The 25,724-nt window shown below is 45.7% G+C and overlaps 1 protein-coding gene across 2 annotated transcripts in view; it reads right to left on the bottom strand.

Annotated features, from left to right (window-relative positions):
* Ssu72 (Ssu72 CTD phosphatase) overlaps positions 1 to 24,039 on the bottom strand; it is a 64,716-nt gene extending 40,677 nt beyond the window's left edge. The window contains exons 1-4 of one of the 2 annotated variants that reach the window (XM_055073164.2): positions 23,623 to 23,655; positions 22,360 to 22,430; positions 15,069 to 15,212; positions 13,772 to 13,911 (exon numbers count right to left, since the gene is read on the bottom strand). In XM_055073164.2, coding sequence (XP_054929139.1) covers positions 13,772 to 13,911; positions 15,069 to 15,212; positions 22,360 to 22,388 — 313 coding nt within the window. In that variant the 5' untranslated portion in view covers positions 22,389 to 22,430; positions 23,623 to 23,655. Of the gene's footprint in view, positions 1 to 13,771; positions 13,912 to 15,068; positions 15,213 to 22,359; positions 22,431 to 23,622 lie in introns of both variants that reach the window. The other variant, XM_050184150.3, reaches the window with a different exon arrangement.
* Between the last annotated feature and the right edge of the window lie 1,685 nt (positions 24,040 to 25,724).

Raw genomic sequence — 25,724 nt, 5'->3', positions numbered from 1 at the left:
AACTTCTCACCAGTCCGCGCCAACTACCTTCTTGTTGTTCCGTCGGCGCTGCGTCCAGAAGTACTGCACGCCCTACATGACGATCCGACCGCTGGGCACCTCGGTTTCTCCCGAACGCTATCGAGGATACAAGAAAAGTATTACTGGCCGCACCTAACCGCCGATGTCGCCCGTTACGTCAAGACATGCCGAGACTGTCAGCGACGCAAGACACCACCGACAAGGCCAGCGGGATTACTACAGCCGATCAAGCCTCCTCACCGACTTTTTCAGCAGATCGGGATGGACTTGTTGGGACCGTTTCCGACATCAACTTCCGGAAATAAGTGGATCGTCGTAGCGACGGACTATCTATCCCGCTTCGCTGAAACTAAAGCTCTACCGAAAGGCAGCGCAGCCGAAGTGGCGAAATTTTTCGTCGAGAACATCCTGCTGCGACATGGTGCTCCAGAAGTCCTCATCACAGACAGAGGAACGGCTTTTACAGCAGACCTCACGCAAGCCATTCTGCAATACAGCCAGACAAGTCACAGGAGGACAACTGCCTACCATCCGCAGACGAATGGTCTCACGGAGCGCCTGAACAAGACCCTCGCCGACATGCTAGCAATGTACGTCGACGTCGAACACAAGACGTGGGATGCGGTCCTGCCGTACGTAACATTCGCTTATAACACAGCGGTACAAGAAACAACACAGATCACGCCATTTAAGCTGGTTTACGGCAGGAACCCGACGACGACGCTCGACACTATGCTGCCGCATGTCACTGACGAGGAAAATCTTGACGTCGCTTCCTATCTCCAGCGCGCCGAAGAAGCTCGACAGCTCGCCCGCCTGCGGATCAGGAACCAGCAGAGGACCGACAGCCGACACTACAACCTCCGACGACGCTTTGTCGAGTACCAGCCCGGTGACCGTGTTTGGGTTCGGACCCCTATACGCCGCCGAGGACTGAGCGAGAAGCTCTTGCGTCGCTATTTCGGACCGTACAAGATCATCCGACGTATTGGCGCACTGGACTATGAGGTCGTGCCAGACGGCATTTCGCTCTCACAGCGGCGCCGCTCACGACCTGAAATTGTCCACGTTGTGCGACTCAAGCCGTACCACCAGCGTTGACAAACTTTGGGACTTCGCGTAACTGACCTTTGGACTTGATTTTTTTTTTTCGTTGTTTTGTTACTTATGTTTAACAAGTGTCCTTTTATGTTTCGCTCTCTTAAATTTGTAGCATCGGGACGATGCTTTTTAAGAGGGGGGTATTGACACGTGTACTTATATTTATCGGGCGACCACGTTTCGCCGCCTAACAAATCTTATCGCACAGCGCGGGACGCGCCTGCATGTATCCGAAGTCTCTGGAAAGTTATCGATGCTTCTATCCGCTGTATGTTGACGCCGAACCTTGTGTTATCTGATTTCATCGCGTGACGGGAATGGTGTAGAACTTTGTGGAAGGCGCGCGGGTCCCAACGATTAGTCTGGAACATTCGATGACTGCTGTATAAAAAGCTGACGCGCTGGACCCGCTGATCAGATTCACGACGATCGCCGACTGTGTTCGCCGCTCTCGTTCTGCTTTAAGTGTAGCCTGTTTTGTGGGCACAGGTTCGCCCAATAAAAGCTAGTTTTGCCTTTCACAGTATTGCTACTGTGTTCTTTGCCGTCACGACCACGTGACAATATGGACAGAGAAAAAACCGCATTCATCACACCTGATGGCCTATACCAATTTAAAGTAATGCCATTTGGATTATGCAACGCCCCTGCCACCTCTGAGCACATGATGGACTCCTTGCTCCGAGGTTTCAAATGGCCCACATGTCTCTGCTACCTCGACGACGTCATCGTCTTCTCGCCCACGTTAGACACTCACCTTGAGCGTCTAACAGCTGTACTTGATGTATTTCGAAAGCCGAAACTGCAACTTAACTCGTCCAAATGTCGTTTCGGCCGCTGCCAAATTACTGTTCTGGGCCCCCTCGTTGACGCTTCCGGAGTACAGCCTGATCCCGACAAAACTTTCACTGTCCGAGACTTTCCGGTTCCGAAGACAGCCGCAGACGTTCGAAGTTTTGTAGGGCTATGCTCGTACTTTCGTTGTTTTGTTCAAGATTTTGCGGCAATTGCTAGACCCCTCACTAATCTTTTGAAGAAAGGCGTACAATTCTCGTGGGGTACTGCAGAAGCCGCCGCCTTCTCTAATCTCGTCACTCTTCTCTCCTCACCACCCATTCTCGCCCACTTCGACCCTGATGCCCCTACAGAATTGCGTACAGATGACAGCAATCATGGCGTAGGTGCTGTCTTAGCCCAGCGTCAGCGTGGCCAGGATCGCATCATTGCTTATGCGAGCCACCTCCTCACACCATCGGAGTGCAACTATTCCATTATGGAACGAGAATGCCTTGCTGTAGTCTGGGCGGTTGCGAAGTTCCGTCCTTACCTTTACGGTCGCCCTTTTTCCGTAGTCACTGACCATCATGCTCTCTACTGGCTCTCATCGCTAAAAGATCCTACAGGCCGGCTTGGTCGATGGGCTTTGAGGCTACAAGAATTTTCATATTGCGTGGTCTACAAGTCTGGCCGCCTGCACCAAGACGCTGACAGCTTGTCGCGTTACCCTGTTGACGACTCTAACTCCCCCAATATTACCAGTGCTGCTTGAGTATTCTCTGTGCCGCAGCTGCTTCGTTTCGCCGACGAGCAACGTCGTGATGCCTACATCAGAGCACTCATCGACCGTTTTGAACACTCTCTGGCCGACGCCACTCTACGCCTCTTCGTCCTCCGCAACGGTACTCTGTACCATCGTAACCTTCATTCTGACAGCTCTGAGTTCTTGTCATACCTAAACACCTCCGCTCAATCGTTCTAGAAAAGCTTCACGACGCACCAACGGCAGGACACCGCGGCGTATCTCGAACCTATGACCGTGTACATTGCCGCTTTTTCTGGCCGGGCCTTTCCCGTTTCGTACGACGTTACGTTGCCGCTTGTGAACTTTGCCAACGACGCAAGAAGCCTTCCCAGCTCCCCGCTGGTTACCTGCGGCCGCTCGACATCCATGCCGAGCCCTTCCATCGTGTCGGCTTAGACCTTCTCAGCCCATTTCCGGAATCTACATCAGGAAACAAGTGGGTTGCAGTCGCGGCGGACTACACGACCCACTACGCTGTAACCCGCGCTCTTCCGACCAGTTGCGCAACTGATGTTGCGGGCTTCCTCCTGCATGATATCATTTTGATTCATGGTGCTTCTCGTCAATTGCTAACAGATTGTGGCCGTACGTTCTTAGCCAAAGTCATTGACGATATCATGCGTGCCTGCTCAATACAGCACAAATTTACCACCTCCTACCACCCTCAAACGAATGGCCTCACTGAGCGTTTAAACCGCACCCTTACAGACATGCTATCCAAATTCATTTCAGACGACCACCGTGACTAGGACCAGGCTCTACCTTACATTACCTTTGCGTACAACTCTTCCCGTCTAGAAACTGCTGGCTTTTCGCCTTTTTACCTCCTGTATGGCCGTGAACCGACGCTACCACTGGACACTGTGCTTCCGTCCACCATAGCTTCAACTAGCGCTTATGTTCGTGATGCTATCGCCCATGCTGACCATGCTCACCAACTTGCGTGCGCTCGTCTACAAGTCACTCAAGGCAAACAAAAGCAACGCTACTACCTCCGTCACCGTGATGTCCATTTATGGCCCGGCACCCTCGTGTTGCTTTGGTCACCATCGCGAAAGTGGGCCTTTGTGAAAAACTGCTTTCCTGCTACACAGGCCCATATCGCGTGCTTCGCCAAGTGACCAATGTCACCTACGAAATCGTTCTAGCCACGCCCACTACGTCCTCCGCTGTGACAACCAGTGACATTGTCCACGTCGCCCGACTCAAACCCTAAAACTCCCCACGCGCCTCGGATATTTAACAGCACTGTGACGGCGCTTTTGCCGCTGGGGGGGTAGCATTACGATATCATCGAGCGATGCTCAAGGGACGAGCCGCCGCGAGAACGACGACGAAGTGGGTCTGTGCCCTAGGCGCGAGCGAGTGCCGGCCTGGCGGTCTGGCTCCAGTGTAAATAGCCTGTATATAGCCTCTTTCATCTGTCTTTCCACACGTAACAATATTATGAATTTGTCACAAAGCTCCACCCAAGAAACTGTCTGTTGGTTATGAAAATAGAGAATGGAATAAAAATTCCCTTATTTTCTTGTGCTGCCCCGCACACGGTGCTAATGAACTAATGTCTACAATGCAGACATTCTGTGCTTTCATTAGAGGTAGGTGCAAGTTGCACTGACACAATGAATATGCATTCATTGCCTACAAGCTACTGCATGTTGGAACTGGTGTTACAGCAGGCATGGCAAATGTTCTCCCCTACTTGTGTCTTGTGCACCATATGAGCCAGCATTTCATTTCATTGTCGTATACCTGTTTAAGCTGTTACTGATTAAGAAAGGCAAATATAAAACGACTTACTATATCAACCATTTTGCATGCAAGATCACTGCACTCATTGCAAAGCTTATTAGAGATCTAGACTAAGGAGACACAATCGTTGAGGCCCCAAGTACTAGGGGCCCTCAACGATTGCGTCTCCTTAGTCTAGATCTCTATAGTCGCTTGATAATCTTGGTTTGCTTTGCGATGAAATACAGGTACTGTGCACCTGTTTGTTAGCCTATGCACTTCTCTTTTTGTTGTGGCTGTGCATTAGCCAGCTAGGTTGTCACTACATGAATGACATTTGGGCCATGCCCAACGCAATCAAATAACATTACTTTGCTATAGCTCACTGACTGTGCAAGCTTCTTTTTTATCTAGGAAAAGAATAAAATGAGAATGCATGCATAAATGATGTTGACAGCAGCGAACGGTCTCAAGGCAATCATCCTTGATTGTCGTCATTGCCAGGAGAGTAAGCATGCCTGCATTCACTTTGACCACAGGCTGTACATTGTTTAAATGCTGATAGAGATATAGATAAACAGTGAAGGGGCAGCAGATTGGCCACCCAGGCCTTTATGTATGGGCATTGCTGCCTTGTGTGTCCCCGTAAACCTCTGTCATCTCTTAAAGCATGAATGACATAACACTACTATTTGCAGGGACATTTTTAGCACCAACAAGAAATGGAAACATTACGTGAAATATGGGGTGTCTTTTCAGCAATATCAATTAATATTTGTTTTCAAGCAAACATTCTTCTCTGAAAGCATCTCTGCTGAACAAGTAACTGAGATATGTACATATCCCTTTCATGTCTGTCATAATTGTAATCAATTGCTTAAGACGTACTGGTGGGCTAGTTGGTTAGTCATGACTTAATATGGCAGTGCACTTTGAAACAATGACGTAACATAGAATGAACAAATACGAGCTCTGTATGTGTCGCACAGCGCTCCTGTACGTTCATTCAGTGTTACATCATTGTTCCGAAGTGCGATGCCTTATTACATCACATAATCAATTGTAGACTCCCTATTAACTTGGCAGCTACTAAAGAGACCTCAGCAGCAAAGTGCAACTAAATCAACAAGCCATTGTTGATGATTCACACGCATGCTCGGTGATGAAGTGACTTGTCAATCAACACAGCTGTATTCCGTGAAAATATAGAACCATCTGTATAGGAGTATGTTAATAGATAACGCTGCGGCGCTTCAGAGCGCTATGATGTTGCTGCGACAGATCCCTTGCTCATTGGCAGTGAACACCTGTGTGTTCATGTATGTGCGTTCTTGCAAGCTGTTACGTACAGGGTTTAGCCCCATCTGTGAAAGGAATGCGGATTGGTTGGTGGCAGAAAATGGAGTTTATTTTCTACAAGAGACGCAGATGAGAGCCGCATATGTTCGAGGGAGCAAACTCTTGGTCCATGTCCAGTGGCCGAGACGCTGGGGGTGATGGAGAATTCTTGGAACTCAACTCGGGGTGGGGTCGCTTCCTGTTTCGTCCACACTGGTGCTTTGTCCAGCCGAGGAGCGGTGGAGCGTCACCTGTACACAACACTTTCCTCCCTTCTCAGATGGAGTCGCCGTAGTGATCCGGAGGCTGTCGTTCCCGCTGTGGGCATAACTCTGCAGTTGTGTTTGGCACGGTCTCAGGGGCAATGCCAATCTCTGGTTTGGTCACCGATGATTGCGAAGGCTCCAGCGTTCCTGATAGAGTGGCCTCTGATGACGTGGAGTTATCTGCTTTTATCCCAAGAGTGGGCATGGGAACAACGCTACAATGCGGCTAACAAATATCTTCCGCTTCTGCCTGTTTCAGCTCGTGACAGCATCCAGCCCAAGCACCACTGCGGCTCCTTATCGGTGCTGCAATGGCGCTTTGCCACACGTGTTGCAGACTGAAAATCCAGCGCCAAGTGACGCATCCTCCGCCGACCCAGGAGTTGCCATGCCAGCGCCAGTTCCTGTGACTCTCCCTGGACGGTCTACTGCATCACCATCGACATCAACGCCCCCGCTCTACTTAAACTACTGGCACCGTCCGCAGCAGTTCAGTGGGCATGGGAACAACGCTACAATGCGGCTGACAAATATCTTCCGCTTCTGCCTGTTTCAGGTTTGTTACACATCTTCTAAACGCTCAGATAACGCGTTCCTTGTCGTGTTGCCATGCCCACAGCTGCTTTTGAACCATGTGCATGAGTGTTTCTGCGTGATGAAAATGTTGCTGTCCGGGGATGTCGAGCTGAATCCCGGGCCAAAGTCTAATAAATCCGCAACAGCTTCAGGTGATGACAGTCCAGTTTTAACGCTGCTTCATGATCTTCGGGACCGTTTCACCTACATAGAACAAGGACAGGCATGCATATTTGATTCCCTGCAAAGCCTTACAGCAAATCAGAAGGAACTGAGTAAAAACATGACAGAAATCTCAGCCCGCCTTAACGCTGTTGAAAATAAACTGCAGTTGCTCAACGCAGTTCGGGAGGACATGACCACAGTGAGGGAAAATGCTGAAAGAGCACTATCTCAAAATGAGATACTAAAAATCCGTTTAAATGACCTTTAGGATAAGTCTCGTAGAAACAATATTGTGTTTTATAATGTTCCAGACGGACCCAATGAAACATGGGCAGAATCCGAGGAAAAAAGAAGAGGTATTGTTCAAAGGAACATGTCCTTAACCTTAGCCGAACTGGACATTGAACGTGCGCACAGGATCGGTAAGGCTGTAACTGGGAAAATGCGACCAATAATTGTGAAATTCACGCACTACAATATTAACGAACAAGTCATGGGCGCAAAAAGCAAGCTAAAAGAGTCCAATTTCTCGATTAATGAAGATTTTGCCCCGGGCACCAGGCATGCACGGAAAAAGCTTGCTGAATTCGCAAAGCAAACTGAGCTCGGTGAACCGTTCAGTCTTCGTTTTAACAAGCTTATTCTGAAGAAAAAAATGTTATACCTACTGCCCTATAACTGATAGTGTTCAAGAAAAAGATGAAAAACGTGTTGTAACTAACTCTGGTCCTTTGTCTCCGAGATAGCTCAATGAACATGAGCACCGACCTGCGCAGGCACCTCATAATGTCTCAGTTCTTTTTACTAATATACGCCGTGTCATTGGCAATCGTGATAGCTTATCTTGCACGGCAGATACTACAGCAGCTGACATCATTGTACTAACAGAAACTTGGCTCAATGAAACTGTACATAATAATGAAATATTTTCAACGGAAAAGCGTTACCGTGTATTTCGCTGTGACCGTTCTTTTGGTCGCGGCGGTGGTGTATTAATCGCTGTGTCCGACAATCTAGAATGCTTTGAAGTTAGTGTTGATACTACACTGGAGTTCGAATGTGTACAGGTAACAATTAACCATAAAGCTCTATTATTTTGTGCGTGCTACCGCGCACCATCTACGCCCGTCGGCTTTACTAACGACCTTCATGATATTCTGAACATAATTCAAACAATGTTTCCTGGTCGTGCTATTTTTATTTTTGGTGACTTCAATTTCCCGAACATTAACTGGTCTAGCCCTGTAGTGGACGGTGACGGATCTTCCGAGTTGGCAAGTTTTTCAGTCCTCTGCTCTTTCTTCTCGCTAACACAAATGGTTACCCAGCCGACAAGGACGACAGCTACCAGTTCTAACGTATTAGACTTTTTGCTAACGGGCGCCCCAGATTTTGTTTTCGAGGTAAAATACTTGCCAAGCTTAAGTGGTCATTGTTTACCGCACATCACGTTGAATTTACCGTCGAATAAAACGCAAAATAAAACGAAAACCATTTACAATTATGCTAAAGCAAATTTTTCTTCAATTAATGATGGCCTCCAGTTTTTTCTCGACGATTTCGTCCTGGCATTTGCCAAACGATCTGTTATCGACAACTGGTGCATGTTTTAAAAAAAACTGCATGAATTAATCGAATTGCATGTCCCTCGTAAAATCATTATGACTAATCGTAGGTCCCCATGGTTCACTCGTTCCTTAAAACGCCTAGGGAAATGAAAAAGGCCGTTATATGTCAGGGCAAGGTCGTCCGGAAAATCTGAGCATTGGTCAGCTCTAAGAGCCGCGGTTGGCACTTATAAAAAATCGTTAAAAGATGCTAAACAACATTTCTTTAATGTCACACTGCCATCATTTCTTTTAACTGATACTAAAAAATTCTGGAACGTTGTTAATGGGTCAGATCAGCCATCAATCTCTCCTGGATTCTCAATCAAATCCCATCCCTAACAGTGATAGTGCTAATGTACTTAATGAGACTTTTGCTAATGCATTTTCTGTCCCTTTTAGCGCATCACCACCAGACTATACTCCCGATATCATATTTCCAATGGATCCCATTCGTTTTGACTTTGAAGGCATTATAAGTATCATAGATCGTTTAAAGTTATCCTCTTCATGTGGTCCCGATAATATCAGCACTAAAATCCTGAAAAACACTAAAGTATATTCTTCTATCATACTATCGAAAATATTTGAGCAATCCCTTCAAACTTGTGACCTCCCAGATGACTGGAAATTGGCTAAGGTGGTTCCACTCCATAAATCAGGCGACAAGCACCTATCACTCAACTATCGGCCAGTATCACTAACGAGCATTCCTTGCAAGATAATGGAACACGCCATCTTGTCATCCCTAATGAACTTTCTTGAGTCATCATCATTTTTCACTCGTGCACAGCATGATTTTAGAAAGCACTTTTCTTGTGAAACACAGCTAATAAATTTTACAAATGATATTAACTTCATACATGATCGTGGCAGTGAGGTTGACTGCATCTATTTAGATTTTTCCAAAGCATTCGACAAAGTCTCTCACAGCTTGCTTCTTCACAAACTAAGTAAGCTTAACATCGACCAAAATGTACTACGATGGATTCAATGCTTTTTCTCTAACAGGTTCCAGTATGTGCACGCTAACGGCATTAACTCGTCATCGGTTTCTGTGACCTCAGGCGTCCCACAAGGTTCTGTCATCGGACCCTTGCTCTTTCTGGTATATATTAATGACTTGCCTAACAACGTAACATTCACAGTGCGACTTTTGCGGATGATTGTGTGGTTTACCGGGAAATAAAAAATACTGACACTGTACTACTCCAGGAAGACTTAGCTACTATATCTAACTGGTGTTCACAACGGAAGATGACACTTAACGATACTAAATGCAAACTAATGCGTTTTTCGCGTCGCGTCAATCCGTGCCCCGCTACCTACACTATTTGTTCTTCCCTGCTAACACCGGCAACATCTTACAAATACCTCGGTGTCATTATAACGTCAAACCTAGCTTGGAAGGCACATATTTCTATCATCGCATCCGCTAACCGCATGCTTGGATATCTGAAACGGAATTTTTCCTTAGCCGCGACACCTGTTAAACTTCTTCTGTACAAATCGCTTGTCCGCTCCAAATTAGAATATGCTAACTCAGTGTGGGACCCTTTCACTAACTCTCTTATCGACGCCCACGAAGCCGCACAGAACAGAGCAGCACGTTTCATCTTTCGTAACTGTGATCGTTTGTCCAGCGTCACAGAAATGAAAAACACATTGTCACTAACCCCTCTCTCAATTGACGCACTTTCCACTCACAGGGATAAGTCCACAGCACGTTGAAATGTCAGGCTTTGTCTGCGAACAGTCTCTGCGGAAGATGTTCGTCCCAGACGCCGCAGGCGGACCTGTCCTGGAGCATCACATCTTGGGGCGACATAGTTGGGTTCGCTGCTGAAGTGGTAGTTTGGGTGTCAGGTGACGTCGTCGATATCGTAGCCGAAGGCAAAGCAGTCAGCTGTCAAGGTTCCGAGGGCCGCAGCGTAGCTGCTGATCGGCTCGTCTGGCCGTTGGTTGGGTCTTTGAAACATGTACCGGCTGTAAAGCTCGGATGTCCTGGTGTCGAAGTGCCGCCTGAGAAGTGCCACTAAATCATTGAAGTTGACTTTTCCCGGGATCTTCGGCACTATCAGCTTGCACAAAGTGTTCAAAAATGTCGGCTCCACAAAGCACAGGCAAAAGTGCCCGCCTCTTCGCTTCGTCACTGACGTCGCTCGCCACGAAGTAAAAGTCGAGGCGCTGGATCCATGATTCCCGATTGAGAAAGGCTCTACAGTGCCGTGCATTCGTCCTGTAGCCATGGCCTTAACTTCGAAAACTTATCCGCTTCGCAACTCCTGCCTCATTGCCAGTGTTACATACGGGGTCTGGCCCCATCCGCGAAAGGAGCACGCATCAGTTGGTGGCAGAAAACAGACTGCGTTTATTTTCTACAAAAGACGCCGGCGAGAGCTGCATGTGTTCAAGGGGGCAAACTCTCGGTCCCTGTCCGGTAGCCGAGACACTGAGGGCGATGGAGGATTCTCAGAACTCAACTCAAGATGGGGTCGCTTCCCATTTCTTTCATGCTGGTGCTTCGTCCAGCCAAGGAGCGGTGGTGCGTCGCTTGTCCACAACACAAGCTTTCGCTAGCACAGCTACAAAAAGTGCGCCATCGCGTCGTACATAACTGAGCACAAAGTGACGTATATGCTGTCGCAACATTATGCGGTAGCAATAAACAAATAAAAAGAAAACAGCGCAGGTAAAAAAACTGCGCAGTGTTCCAAAGGTTGGTCACCACATCAACGCCACACATGCAGCACAGAATGTGGCAGTGCAAGAGTCGCGTTTTCACCATGACACGGAAGCTTCAACCTACATCGACAAAAATATGCCAGTGTCGTCTGCTGTTGGCGATAGTTGCCGACTTCGAACAGCGTTGCTCTGCGCACTGCCGAATGGTTGCCAGCTTTCAACAGACGTCGCATCCCCAAACCGAAGTGCGGATGCCGGCGCATGCGAACCGCTCGAGCTAACTAATAAAAAAGATAACTAATAAGAGAGCAAACGTAATAACAAAATCCTGGCACGGTGCGAAATTTTGCTGGTCACCAGCACACGAGACTGCCAACTCGCTCGTGCATGCTGCCAGTAGCTGGTTACCTATTTGGTCAACCAGAGGGCGCATGCGAACCGCACCGCATCATGTGGTTTCAGCGTAAATGCAATTTTATGACCGATTAGAGTAAGGGCCAGCGTAAGCTGGCCCTTACTCAGCACTTCCACTAAAAAGGATGTTATGGGAATAACATGAATTTAGAAATTATTACTATATACAAGGTTACAACAGCCACAAGCAGCAGCGACGAATGCAAGGCTTTTGCATGCTTCTGGCTACTTCACCACCATTGTCCTCGACCGACAGTAGCAGCCCCTTCGCTGTCTCGTGACAATATGTTTTATGTAATGATTATTATGAAAGGTGGCACATAACCAGTGACACATACTGAGTGCCCCTAGTTGGCATCAAATAGTTTCAGTGAAGAGCAGCACAGAGATCCAAGTTGGCGTCAAAGAGGTTTATGGAAGTCTGGCACACATACAGAGTTACCTTCCCAGTGGTTGGCATCAGAGGTTTACTGAAAAGCAGCACATACTCTGATACCCCAGTTGGCGTCAAAGAGGTTTATGGAAGTCTGGCACACATACAGAGTTACATTCCCAGTGGTTGGCATCAGAGGTTTACTGAAGAGCAGCACATAGTCTGATACCCCAGTTGGTGTCAAAGAGGTTTATGGAAGTCTTATGAAAGTGACTCAAGTTGGTGGGAAAGAGGTTAGGTATGCTCACACATACCAAAAACGGGGTAAAGTTTCCAAAGAATGTGAACAGCATTAAAGGTGAAATCTGACTAGAATCTCCACTAAATAAAAGTGGGGCACATCAGGAGCATGAGCATGGCCAAGAAAACATTCCAGAAAGCTAAAGGTGCCCATGTTCCCAGGGCAGCCTCTACTGTGAGTAATTTATTTATTTATTTATTTATTTATTCATTTATTTAGTCTTCGGTCACCTAGTCTTCATTGCTAAATTTGCGCACAATAAATTCTTACCTGCTGTCAGTGCCAGATGGCTCCTGGCACTGGCAGGGTTGGTTGTTGTCAGCTGCCCCCCCCCCCCCCCCCCCCCCCCTTGACTGCATGCACTGAAGAGTTGGCAACCCCAGCATGCCTGCTGACTGGTCATGCTCGAAATATTCGGCGAAGGCCAATTTTAGGATTGAAACAACAAAAATTTGGGCCTATCGAAATGGCCAAAAAGTAGCATCCAAGAAACAAACTGCCCACATTGGCAGAGAATGCGCAAGGAGGAAGTTTGTTTGTCTGTAAATTTTGCGGGTCATTTGTGCCTCAGGTGTGTTCCTTGCTTGCAGAACATCGTCCTGGCTGCTCGGTGCACCCCTAACTCTATACACTTCTGCAGTGGCGATATGAGACGTACTTCCAGTACATGGCAAGCGTCTGTACTTTTGCTTATGATACATATTTTACCATGGGGAAAGCAAAAACAAAATCTCAGCTCATTCTGGAACTGTTTTTAATATCAAAACGTAACAGTGCCCACACCAGCAACTAGCCTGCAACACTCTACAAAGGTGAGGAGGCATTCTTCAAGGCCAGTGTATAAGGCATGTACTTTCCTTTCTTCTAACCTCGCTGCCTTTTTTATGAATAAATAGTAAGAGCTTGTGCTCATTCTATTTTGCACTACTTTTATCTACCCAGAAAATGTTGCAGGCAATTAGCCTAGCAAACAAGCGATTTTTTCAGACATGATATCAGCTCAAGCCAAGTTCAGGATCGCTCTACGTCATGTACAAGCAGGGACACCACTCTGCACACACACTTCAGCTACGCTGTGTGCCAAGAAGAGAGAGAAACATTTATTTCATTCCGGCCCCCTGTCCGGGGCTACTGTGTGCCAAGGAGAATCACCCTAACCATCCAGCATGATCATTACCTCACGTGATCCTAGATTGTGGATAGTATATATTGAAGTAAACATTCACTTGCTAACTAAACATGCGTGGTGTCATGCCCCTAAGCACTAATGGTCACAATGCTACAGTGATGAGGAGAGCTGGCAGCAGGGAGCACACAAGCTCGTCCCAAAGCAAAGATACTGTGCTGCCCCTCTCTTTACCATTTCACTGTGCCTCCAACTCAGCAGATCACTAGCCACACAAAAGAGTAGCACATCGAGGCACTAGCCTTCTCGGCCAGCCTTAGCAGCCGTAGCAGATCCCGTGACCTCCAACATCTGATGTGCAAGGGCCCTAATAACTGCCATCACAATAAAATTACCTTCACCAGGATGTGTCTGCCTGGATTTCAGTCCAACTGCCCAACAGTAGGAAGACATCGACAAAGCCCAACAGAGCATGTGTTACTCACCCTCGACAACCTGGTCGTAGACTCGCTCCTCCACAGTGAAGATGACATCAAACTTGTCGTAGCAGCTCTGAAAGCGTTCCGGGGTGGGCTTGATCCGCCGGTTCCGATCCAGCATGTGCAAGATGCCATTCTGCGTGTACCTACAGTCGCACACCGTCAAGGGAGCTATACAGCAGGAGGTGGCTTTCAAAATGCAGTCACATACTTTCTTGGTTGAAGTTCAACTGGGGTGAAGTCTTTGAAGTTTAACATGATAGGTCAGTTTATACAGACAGAGAAATCTCTTCTGGGACATCCAACGAGTTTGTCAATGGGTACAAACTTCTCATTTTGGGAAAATAAATTTTGTGGCAGGAAACACATGTTACCGCATCATGAAATAAAAGCAGCAAAAAGTTAAAAAAATACATACAGTAGCAATCAAAAATTGTACGCACCGATAATGAAAATGACCAAACTATTCTGCATTTACAGCATGACAGCACTCTGTGATATTGCATAAAGCTGAAAAGTTATTACTTCTATGTTTCAACAACGCATCCAAAGTTGTTTCAATTGTTTGGTTACTGTTAAGGCCATTCCAGACTGATACGTTTACAAAAACTAATGTGCACTATCCATAAACAAAAAGAAAGCAATTCTTTGTGCTGGCACCCAGCATTGAGCATTGCATGAAATAAAGCACATTCAACCCCTGGAATGTTTACAAGATGTTAAGCCAACTAATTGCCAAGTGCATGAGAGCAGAGGGGGCGTTTTACAATGCTATGCTTCATTTTACATTCTTGTCATTCGTTGCACCAAGTGGCCGAGCCCGACAATAACAGTGGGCCAATGTCAAAGGGTGGAAATAATGGTCATGGTTAGACAGGGCAGGATGTATGAAACCTCTGTGTAGCCAGGCAAGCACTTCTCTATTTGTGTTCGGCACTGTTAGCACAGAATAAATTATGCATTAGTGCGTGCCTTTGACCAGCACACAGTGTGCACAGAAAGCAGATTTGGTTACATCAAGGTTACAGCACTGAAGTACAGGCACTGATTTAGCAATTCAAGAGAGTTCTGAACGACGCCAGACAGGTTGCTAGCAGCACTGTGCGCCACCACATTTCAGCCTAAGTAGCCTGAATTATCACTCAACCTTCCTTACAAACTAAACAGTGTAACATACATTTATACAAAAAAATTTGCTTCGTTAAGATGACGATTACTTAGATCCATTAGTGTGTTATAACCATTTTGCTATAATGAGGTTTGACTGTACGTATATGCTTGTGGCTGTAGTGAGCAAGGATACAGGGCCTTGTCCTTTTCCATTAGGTCCTGGTACATCTGCTCATAGGTCACGCCAAAGTCATACACATTGGGCTTGTCCGGTGCTGACCCAGGCAGCTTAACCTGGGCACCCGACCCAAATGACCGTACTTTGAAGCCCTTCTTGCTGCGGAGAGCAAAGAAAAGAGCCAGGTTAAAAGCCAACAGAAGCTGTGCCTGGCCATCAGCCTCAAACTTGTGCCTGCTGTTTACAAGCAATTTCCCTTATGAAATGTGCAGGCCTGGCCTAGCTGCCCTTCTATCTTACAAGATGACAGCGAGAACACAAAACACCGACCACAAGCTGTTTTCAATCTTGGAATTGGCAAATATGTACTAAAACACACTAAAAATATCAGTTTATATAGAATGAGAAGCTGTGCACTGTCAGGTTTAACTTCAGTTTTACGTTAAAACAACCCACTTTCTAAGATGTCCCCAGGCCATGTTATTGGTTGTACGAATGGATGTGCCTGCTGTCAGCCGCTTTTGAGAGTAAACAGCTACGCGGGATGCCAGCAAAACTACGAAATTCAGCAATGGCAACTCCAACGACACAGCAGTCCAGACTGCCCAGTTTGTGTTTACGCAGAGGGCCACGTACAGATTACTGTCTCTACGGAACTTCCTTTTTGTGAAGGACTTGTCTCTATGCTATGCGGAGCACTTAGACGATCTTCAGACAAAAATTTCAGCAAGCCTTACGTGAAGCAAGCAAAGCTGACAGACTATGGCTTCTCTCTGAAACAGTGATGACGATGTATGGGGTTTTATAGCACAAGAGCCAATGGTGACCAAAGAGTGCCAGCTCTGAAACTGTGAAAGTGACACGCTTTCCTTCGGATTAAAATTTTCAAATCCTTTTCTTGATTTATTTTTCTGTAACCCACTTATGACATCGATTATCAGAATACATTATCCTTGGTATAAACGGGTTAGAAAAACTAAACATCCAGACAAACCCGCATGAAAAATGTGCAAGTTCCTTTTCATGTCAAGTCCTTAATGGTACACTCGCACAACCCATGCCTTTCTAGTACTAAAAACTTGACAGGTTTCTTATTTGTGTTGATTACAGAAGTGCTCTTATAGTGGCACTTTACCAGACAGAGGGTGACACCACTACGCAGAAAAACATTTACAAATTGTTACTGGTTTGCATTCTCATAGTGTTAGTGCACTCTCAAAGCCTGTAGGTTACACAGTGTCCCATCTGTCCCTTGTGAGATCTGTTACTTTTATGCAGGAAATATTTAATTTAAAAATTAAACACATTTTCAGTCAGCCCAATGCATTATCTCTCCTTGTTATCCCGCTTCGGTGCTGTTCCTGTACAGAATAAAAAATGCTGCAATGTGGCCATCAGTGTTTTTCAGCTTGCATACTACACTGTGGTTGCAGCCTTGAATTGGATGGTGAGCAGCGACAATAAAATTGATGAGTTAGTTTTGCTTGTGTGGCAGAATATAAGGCTACATTAAGGACCACATTTGACCGGAATAACAGTAAAACAGAAACATTATAAGAAATCTTATCAGTTCCATTCCCATACCATTTATCTTAGAAAAAAAAAGTCTGAAAGCTCGTACAAACTGGCCACAAATGTCATGCATTATATTTCGTAACTGTAACGACTACTTAGCGCATATATAAAAAATTTCACCAGCATTTTAGCTAGGTCTGCTAAGTTTTGAGTAGGATAACTACGTCTCTCACTCCCAACAGCAGCCACCACATCTCTGTCCCATAACTTCTCATGGCAGCCCTCGCATGCCATCTGCGCTTCCCTTGCCCCTATCTACAGGAACATTGTAACCCTGGCAATGACGGTTACTTCAATAATGGCTTGAGCTATCCAGGCACTAAATTGTGTTCCTACCTCTACCTGCTAGATTTATTTTACTGAATGACTGACTTCTGCCATGAAATTACACAATGAGTCATACTATGAGGCACAGTGTAATCCTGTACTGCTTATATTGGCAGCATTTATATAGCTAATTCTCCCTAAACCCCTAGAGAAGGAGAAATAAGTGGGTGCTTATAATAGGATAAACTCCACATGTTTAAAAGTGGCGAGTCTTCTGGATGAGGAAGTGAGGAACAAACAATGGAGGAGGGGGGGAGTTGCTTTTTTCTCCTTCCCTCATTCAACCATGTGCACCTGCTAATTCTCCTCTTCCTTTTAGGAAGGGGGAGAGTGAGCTACTTTACCATCATCATAAGATTATACAGGGTGTTTCATGTAATTTGAGCAAAAGAAGAAGAAACTTTATTGAAGAGTGGTCTGGCAGTTTTTGTTGTGGTGGCCTCACGTGGCAGCTCAAAGTCCTTACTTTAAAAATATGCAAATTCCACGTAGCTGGACCGAGCCGAGGTAATGTTGTTTGCCGTTGCTCGGAGATACTCAGATTATTTTTGCATTCTGCCTAAATAGATAATTAGCCTTATTTAATCAACTCAATTATTATAAAGATTAAAAGTGTCAATGAGGAAATGATACAGCAAATGAGAAACTCCCGATACAGCTTTCTGTTGCTCAACACATACTACATAAGTGTTTTTCTAAGCATAAAAGAAGCCCATGAATAAGCGCAAAATTGCCATGCGATTGGCCGCTCAAGGCACTTTGCGTGTATTTGTGGGCTTCTTTCATGCTTGGAAAAACACTTATGTAGCATGTATTGAGCAACAGAAAGCTCTATCAGGAGTTTCTCATGTTGCTCTACAATTTTCTCCTTGATGCTTTTCATCTAATTATAAAAATTGAGAAGTTCATTAACTGATTAAGACTAATTATCTAATTATGCAGATTGCAAAAGATAATCTCAGTATCTCCAAGCAATGACCAACAACATTACCTTAGTTCTGTCCAGCTACATAGCATTTGCATGTATTTAAATTTTGGCGTAAGTGAAGTGAAAGACCCTATATATGACTGCTTCAGGACGATGGCCTCTCCCAGCAATTTCCAATTATCATTGTCTAGCACTGGCCGATTCCATCTAAGGCCTGCAAATTTTCTTATTTCATCATGCTCCATAGATCTATGCAGTCAACTGCACTACCTTTCCCTTGGCACCCACATAACTCTATGACATGCACAATACAACAGCAGACAAAGGTCAGAAAGACATAACACTAATAGACCATCGGTTATCTGCACTACGTATCACATGGCCTGCCCAGCTCCATCTTTTTATCCTAATGCCAACTAGAATATCAGCTGCCCCCCCGTTTGCTCTCTAATCCACACTGCTGCCTTTCTGTTTCTCAAGGTTACAGCTAACATTTTTTGGGTCCGTTGCTCATTGTGTGGTCCTTAACTTCTCAAGCATCATTGCTAAACTCTGAATTTCTGTCCCACATGTTAGTAATGGTAGAATGCTGCAATGGCTGTACACTTTTCAAAGATAGTGGTAAGCTGCCGGTCGTGACTTGTTAATGCCTGCAGTACATGCTCCAACCCCTTTTTATTTTCCAGTAAATTTCTTTCTGATGACCAGGATCCCGTCATCCAGACGAGTGATATATATGAATGCTGCTAAAAAGCAGTTTTTTTTTCTGATAAAGACAAATACCCTTGTTGAAACGGCTCCAGCAACGTCCCTCACTTGACCACTGTTCATTACTTCAAGCTTCCATGCTCCTGCAACCTACGATCTTGTTTGGCTCACATCTATGAGAAGCTAAAAAGAAATGGTGGAGGCTTCAATTACTCTTGGTTACTTAAAATTGTGAGAACAAGAACTTCATGAGAACAAGAAACATGACCAAACAAGCAGCAGCCCTGCCACGCTGAACTGACAGAGCCCCATTTAGTGTGACCTAAATGCAGAACAGATTCACTACCCTCTTTGCCTAAATAACTAGTGCAACAAAAAATTTGGGCACAGGTGCTGCCAATAATACACATGCACCGGTGGATCAACCATGGTACGGCACGCTGCAGCTACTGCAAAGCATAGCTGTTAAGTGGCACAGGAATGGCAGCATGGATTAGGGAGAAAAGTAGCTGATATTACAGGCGAGATTAAAAGAAAGAAGTGCAATGCATAGAGCAGTTAGGTGCTGGCCGACTTGTGCAACACAATGCAGATGGCAGAGGATGAGGTGGCGTTACGAGTAGGAAATATGCATGCATGTTGTCATTACATACTGAAAAGATTTTGCGCCAAAAAACACCACACACAAGAAAGACGACAACACCACGGGCGCTTGGTGTTGTCGACGACACCAAGCGCCCGTGGTGTCGTCGTCTTTCTTGTGTGTGGTGTTTTTTGGCGCAAAATCTTTTCAGTATGCAAGATCACCAACTAGCCCAGCAGTTAACCCTTCTAATGTTGTCATTAGCTAGTCGGGTTGTCGATTCATGATCTTTGAAAAAAAAATGCGAATAGACAGCACCACGACAGAAAACTGAGCTAGTTGGTAAGGATTCATTATGCAAAAAAGAGGTGAGGCATGCAGACAGGACACAAAGTAGAGAAGTGGGCAACACGAACGCAGACTATCAACTGAAGAGTGCACTGAGGCGAAAAAAGAAAGAGGACACAAAACTCATCTGCGCAAGCTCAGGAATTGTATCACCACGTGTCAGTCGGGTACATGTGCCAGTCTACGTGAGAGATAACTGTTAAGGCACTTAATCTCTTCCTTATGTAAAGTAATCGAAGGCTGACTCACGCACGCACTTCCACCATTATAGATATGCCATGCCTGTACAATATCGCACATTCATCTAACTCTGGGGTGCAGTTACAATCGACACCAGATCTACAATCTACACCAGTTACACCAGATCCTGCATGCACAAAATTAGCACCAGTTTTAATGCACAGGTCCGGCGCCTATTAGAAGCAGGTTATCCTAGTGTAGCAGTGGCCACTGTGGCTGAGCGCCTAAAGAAGTCGGTTTCGAAGGGGACGGACGTGATTACAGAAAGCAGTAATAGCAAAAAAAGAGTAGTGGCAACTCCGTACATTCATTCAGTGTCACACAGGCTTAAAAAAGTTGCAAGTAGATATGATGTTAATGTTGCTTTCACTGCTCCCAATAAGCTAGGTAAGATATGCGCCACCATACAGAGGAAAAAGGAGCAAGTAAAAGGCAAGAAAAGAACAGATATTTGTCCAGTGAAGCACAATAAGAACAACAGCTTTACTGACTGTCGTATGGATGTGGTTTACAAGATTCCGCTTAGCTGTGGCCAGTTCTACGTAGGGCAAACAGGGCGGTGTATCAATCAGAGGCTAATGGAACATAAAAGGTCGGTAGCCGGTGGATCGCCTTCTCGTCTTTCCCTACATTGCCAAGATTGTAACTGCGCGCCAGAGTAAGATGAATGCGCGATATGGTACATAAGAATGAAGATACGCGTCTTATGGTAGAGGCATGGCATATCTATAAAGGTGGAAGTGTGTGCGTGAGTCAGCCTTCGATTACGCTACATAAGGAGGAGATTAAGTGCCTTAACAGTTATCCTCATGTAGACCGGCACATGTACCCGACTGACACGTGGTGATACCATTCCTGAGCTTGCGCAGATGAGTTTTGTGTCCCCTTTCTTTTTTTGCCTCAGTGCTCCCTTCAGTTGATAGTCTGCGTTCGTGTTGCCCACTTCTCTACTTTGTGTCCTGTCTGCATGCCTCACCTCTTTTTTGCATAAGACAGCACCACCAGGAAAGAAGACAAAAGATAGATATGGCTTCGACTTGCAAGTGAAAATTTTAATTGTGCCCAGTGTTACGCTTAAAGGAAGATTGTTGTTTGCACTTGGTGACAGCATGTTGTCCTGATGCTGTCACATGCGTCTGTAGAAAGGCGGTATGCTTATACTATTGGAAAGTTTTGTGTAGACTACTTCCTTGTATTGGCTTCTTTTTTTTATGCGTGCGTTTTGTCAACAGGAGTTTGAGCTGCAAGTCGGCACTAAGATTTTTGCCTTTGTTAACGTGGTGCTGTTTGTTAGCGGTTTTTTCCAAGATGGCAAAAGTTGGAATTGGCTGACACGAGACACGGGTAACTGGAGATCACAGGAAGATGCCTTCATTCTGCAGTTGACATGAACAGGCTGATGAAAATAGCTGTTGCAAGGTCTGTCACTGCAGCTCCAGCTGCATTTTTCATCATGTCATACATATCACCTGCTTTTCATCAAGGTCAACTGTGTACAAGCCCCGTAGATTTCCCCCTGAATAATATCCGCTAACCAGTAAGAGCACAGTGTTGTATATGGCAGCACATTGTAACAATTCGCTAGCACTGGCGGTATTTACAAATGTACAAACTAAGAGCTTGCACCAGAAAAACTGTTTAGGCAAGTTGGTGTGAAGCTTTGTTGCACATTATCCTGCTTGGCACAATGTTAAGAACATAAAATCAGTGATAGAGTACATTGTATACAGAACTCTTGTCTACAGGAGAAATGTACAGGGACTCTTTACATACAGAGTCAGACAAGCTGTCTGTAGTCTTTGTTTACTTCGTTTTATCTATCTCAGCTGCTCATACTTATCATTTCCCAGAATGAGCACCAAGTTTGTGTTGCAACAAAAGTGCCCAGCAATCATAATATTATTCTTTCTTCGTTAACCATGCTAAGCCTTGGATGAAATACTCCTTACTTAGTATTCTCCAGTAGCAGACCTGGATCACATAACATCTCGTATAACCAAAATTCCTAGGTTAATGCCCAGGAAGCAACAGCTCATGACCCCAATCATGGTGTGCAAGTTTCAGCTGCGCGTCACAATGTGTATTGGGGCTTTGACAAAAGATAGTGTGCATCATTTACGAAAGCAAAGACTGCAGCTGTGCACCAGGTTAAATGTGGTAGTTTTTGGGTAGGAACTGTTTTGCAAAGCAGACTCCTCATTAGTCTGTAATATTACTTGTCGTTCTGACCAGTATTCTTTTGTTTCTCATTGTAGCGTGATTTGTTCTTTACTGCTGATCATTAAAATTTGAAACCTCACGATACCAAAAAGACCTGAGCAACTGGAGCGGTATCAGGAGTCAAATGGGGGCATCTTAAAGCCTTCTGTAAACAAGGGGGCAGAATTTTTTTTAAAAGCATTGGGCTTGCTCGCACATGAAACAGGCTTTACAGGTGGACAATATTTATACAATGGTGCTGTTTGCAGATGATTTCCACATACTACATTTCAATCGAGACTGCACAATTACTGCACATGCCAAATGGTACCAATTGTGGTTCACATTGTGGGGGTCCTTAAAAGCCATTCTAGAGGCACAACGTTGAAGAACATTACCAGCCGAAAAAAGATGACAGGCAAAACATACGTGGAGGTCCACCAGTGTGAAGTCACAGATTAATGTCAAACTGAAAACAAGAAACGAAGTTGATGTTCGACAGCTGGAACACAACCCGACACTAGCATCATTGCTTCCAGCATGCTCAGACTCCATTTGCACTCTTTTCACACTGGCCATGGACTTCTAGTAGCATATAAAGCACCGAACATGTTATTGTCATAGATTAACACAGCATAGATTTAACATAAAATTGTGGGTGCGACGGAATCCTGACAGGTCAGGATGGAGCATGGTGAAAGAAAACGAGACACTGACCACAAAACGGTTAGCTCTCACACACGAGCCTTGTTCGCAAATAACTTTAATTTGTGAACAAGGCTCCCATGTGGGAGCCCTACAAAACTGTTAACCTTACTAAACCTTTTGTGGTGAGCATCTTGTTTAATTTCACCACCATACATTTAGTAATGGCCGAAAATGGAGTTAGGTCTTTAAAACAATTATATCTGCCTGCAGCAGTGCATCTACAATTGTGCATGCCAAGATACCATAACATCATAAGCACTAGCAAAAACAGCAATTTTGCTACATACATCTCAGGACATTACCGATTAGACCTGCGTTTTGGGGTTGGTTGTTATGCAAGTAATGTGTCAAAAGCACCGAAAGACAGACACATATAGGTGCTTACTAGCAGTGGCATTATGAGGCCACATAGCAGTGCCACTTTTTCTGCTATTTTTAAGGGTAATGATTTATATCCAGTGAACTTCTAAAACGAATGGATGTTTCTAAGTACACTGCATATGAAATTGTTTTTCTCCCAGCAGTAATGTATACAGACGTCAGCCATGGAATCCACCCCATTTATATGAAAAATAAAACTAAACGAAAAATTCTGCACTCTAGGTCGGTTCTTAATTATGCTTTAGCATAATTAAGCATATGAACAAGTCCGGTGATGAACGGCTCAGTCTGCGCGGATAAGCCACTGCTTACGATTACATGATTACGAGGTCTGCAGTGAATACACCTCTTCTGTCATACAGGTATGCGACCCGCGTCCAACGCGACCCGGATGTCATTCATTCGCACCTCGCATGTTCTAGATTTTCTTTCCTTACGTCAGGGTTTTGCGTTGTTCCCTTCACCACAGCCACGATAGGCTCAGTACTATGGTAGTTCCGTTATGCGGCTCGGTGAAAAGCACGAACTGATAACCAGCGCCGCGACAGGGCGGAGCAGCGCCAACTACACACCTCAAGAATGCGTGAGCTTCCATGCTTCGGTTTTGGTTGCTGGAGCACACAACGGCCAGCCGAAGTGATCCGGGCATGTCCGCGGTGGCGACCGACTGTCCCGAGGGATTCTCAATGGACCGCAACAAAGACGAACGGATTTCGTTCTACGAGAGACTGGCAGCGATAAACAGCAATGACCATACCCACGCAGCAGCGAGGCGCGATCACACGACGCTAAGAAAATGAACGGTCAGTGAAGACTAGAGAGATTCCTGTCTAAAATTGCTGTCATCTGGTCCAGGTGGCTACAAGGAAAAGGTGCGCACACATGACAGCACAAGAAGGGACACAGACACCACTCGGTTTTAGAGTCTGAAAGGAAACGCATAGCCACATGCAGCAAGCCCCCGAGGGCTCCGTGGTCGCTGCGCATGCGTTAGCTGAGAAAAGGTGAGAAAACGCATGGGGCTCTTGCATTGCCCAGGGGGCGCTGCAAAAATGGTACTAAAATGAGCGTGCGTCTATTTGTCGTACAAAAAGGCCTTAAGAAACTCCCAAGACGGTGGCGCCAGATTTCCCTCTAGGTATTATAGTGAGAAACTCATAGAGTTTCATATTAGTATCGAGAAACTCTATGGACGCAACGCTCATGAGAACCCCCGTAGACACTAGCGCCACATTTCCCTCTAGGGTATTTATTTAGAAACTCTATGGCAGAGAGCTTTGCGTTGCACTGTCCCACTGCAGGTTATAGCAATTGCGCTTGGAGCGAAACCAAAACTGCGAAAAAATACCTGTAGACTAGTTTGTCAGTCAACAGAATGCCAATTCGTAGCTTGTATACTTCTCAATCATTCCCATGATCATGCCCATGATGGTTGATTGATTGAAAACTTTATTGTTCCACCGAGCTGGGGTGCCCGCCTCTTAACCTACACGTAGGTAGGGGGGGAGGACGAAGCAGTCCCCGCGCGTTGAGGACGGTGAGTCTTCACGGCCTCAACGGCCAGGCGGATTGCTCGACGCTGGTCGTCCTCAGCCTCGCTCTGGAGCAAGGGCTCCCAGGCTTCTCTACTGTCAATGTTTCCCTTGGCCCCTGGGGAGCCAGCACACTCCCATATTATTCGCAACTTTCACGTATGGTGGCGCCGCTGTGCGGCGGTGGCCGGAAACAATCGAAAGATTATACTCGCCGCTGGCTGCCGCCCGTTCGGGTAGCGTATATATTGGTGTTGTGTACGCTTTTCCTTCAATTTTGGTTGATGTTAATTTTAACGCGTTCAAAGCCCCAGTGGGATACTGAAGGACACTTAACATGCTCAGAATGAGCAAACATAGAAGTAACCGTATTTGCTGCGTGCCGTAATGGGTGCCGAGCGGTAGTTACGCGGTAGGCGATGTGAGCCTTCACTCATTCCCACCGGCTGCGTCCATGAGGAAGAAATTGATTATTAAGCTGCGGATAGGCAAAGCTGTCACAGAAGCGATGAAGGTTTGCGATGCGCACTTCACGCCGGAGGACTTTTTTTGGAATACGACAGATGAGTGACGATTCCGAGCACTTGAAATCGCGAATAGACGCACCTCCATAAAAACGCAGGCATAGCACTATATTATGTGCAGGGAAAGAAATAATGCGCAATCTTAACTCAAATGTGTTGTAGGATGATTGATGCTTGCGTTCTTGCCACTCATGTCTTTGCGGCTACGTTGGAGCGCAAACATTCTCCGTGAAACCTTGTACCTGCTTCAAAATTTCTTGTTCTCGTTCATGCATTCGTGCTCTGCAACGCCGGCTTGACATTCCACCATTTTCGAACAGAGAGATGAGTTTCTCATTTGTGCATCGAAGCAAAGTGACGTAGGCGTAGAGGGACCTGGAATTCGTACCTCGTCTGCCACTTCGATGCGCGGCTGCAACGTGTGCACAGGCGCGCATGACTGCACTCGTAAGCTAACAAATTCTAGTCCAACAAACGTTAAACTACTGTGCAGTGTTCGCGTAGCGAACCCTCAGCTGATCTACGTGTATATTATTTTTTAAAGATAACTGGAAGAAGGAAGCGAGCATTGCCGCGAACCGGTAAATATCGACTATGTATCGCTTGATCTGTCTATAG

Source organism: Dermacentor andersoni, chromosome 3, assembly GCF_023375885.2.
Source record: "Dermacentor andersoni chromosome 3, qqDerAnde1_hic_scaffold, whole genome shotgun sequence".
Classification (NCBI taxonomy): domain Eukaryota; kingdom Metazoa; phylum Arthropoda; class Arachnida; order Ixodida; family Ixodidae; genus Dermacentor; species Dermacentor andersoni.
Note: the sequence above shows the minus strand (reverse complement) of the source record. Positions and strands in the feature narration are given on the sequence as shown.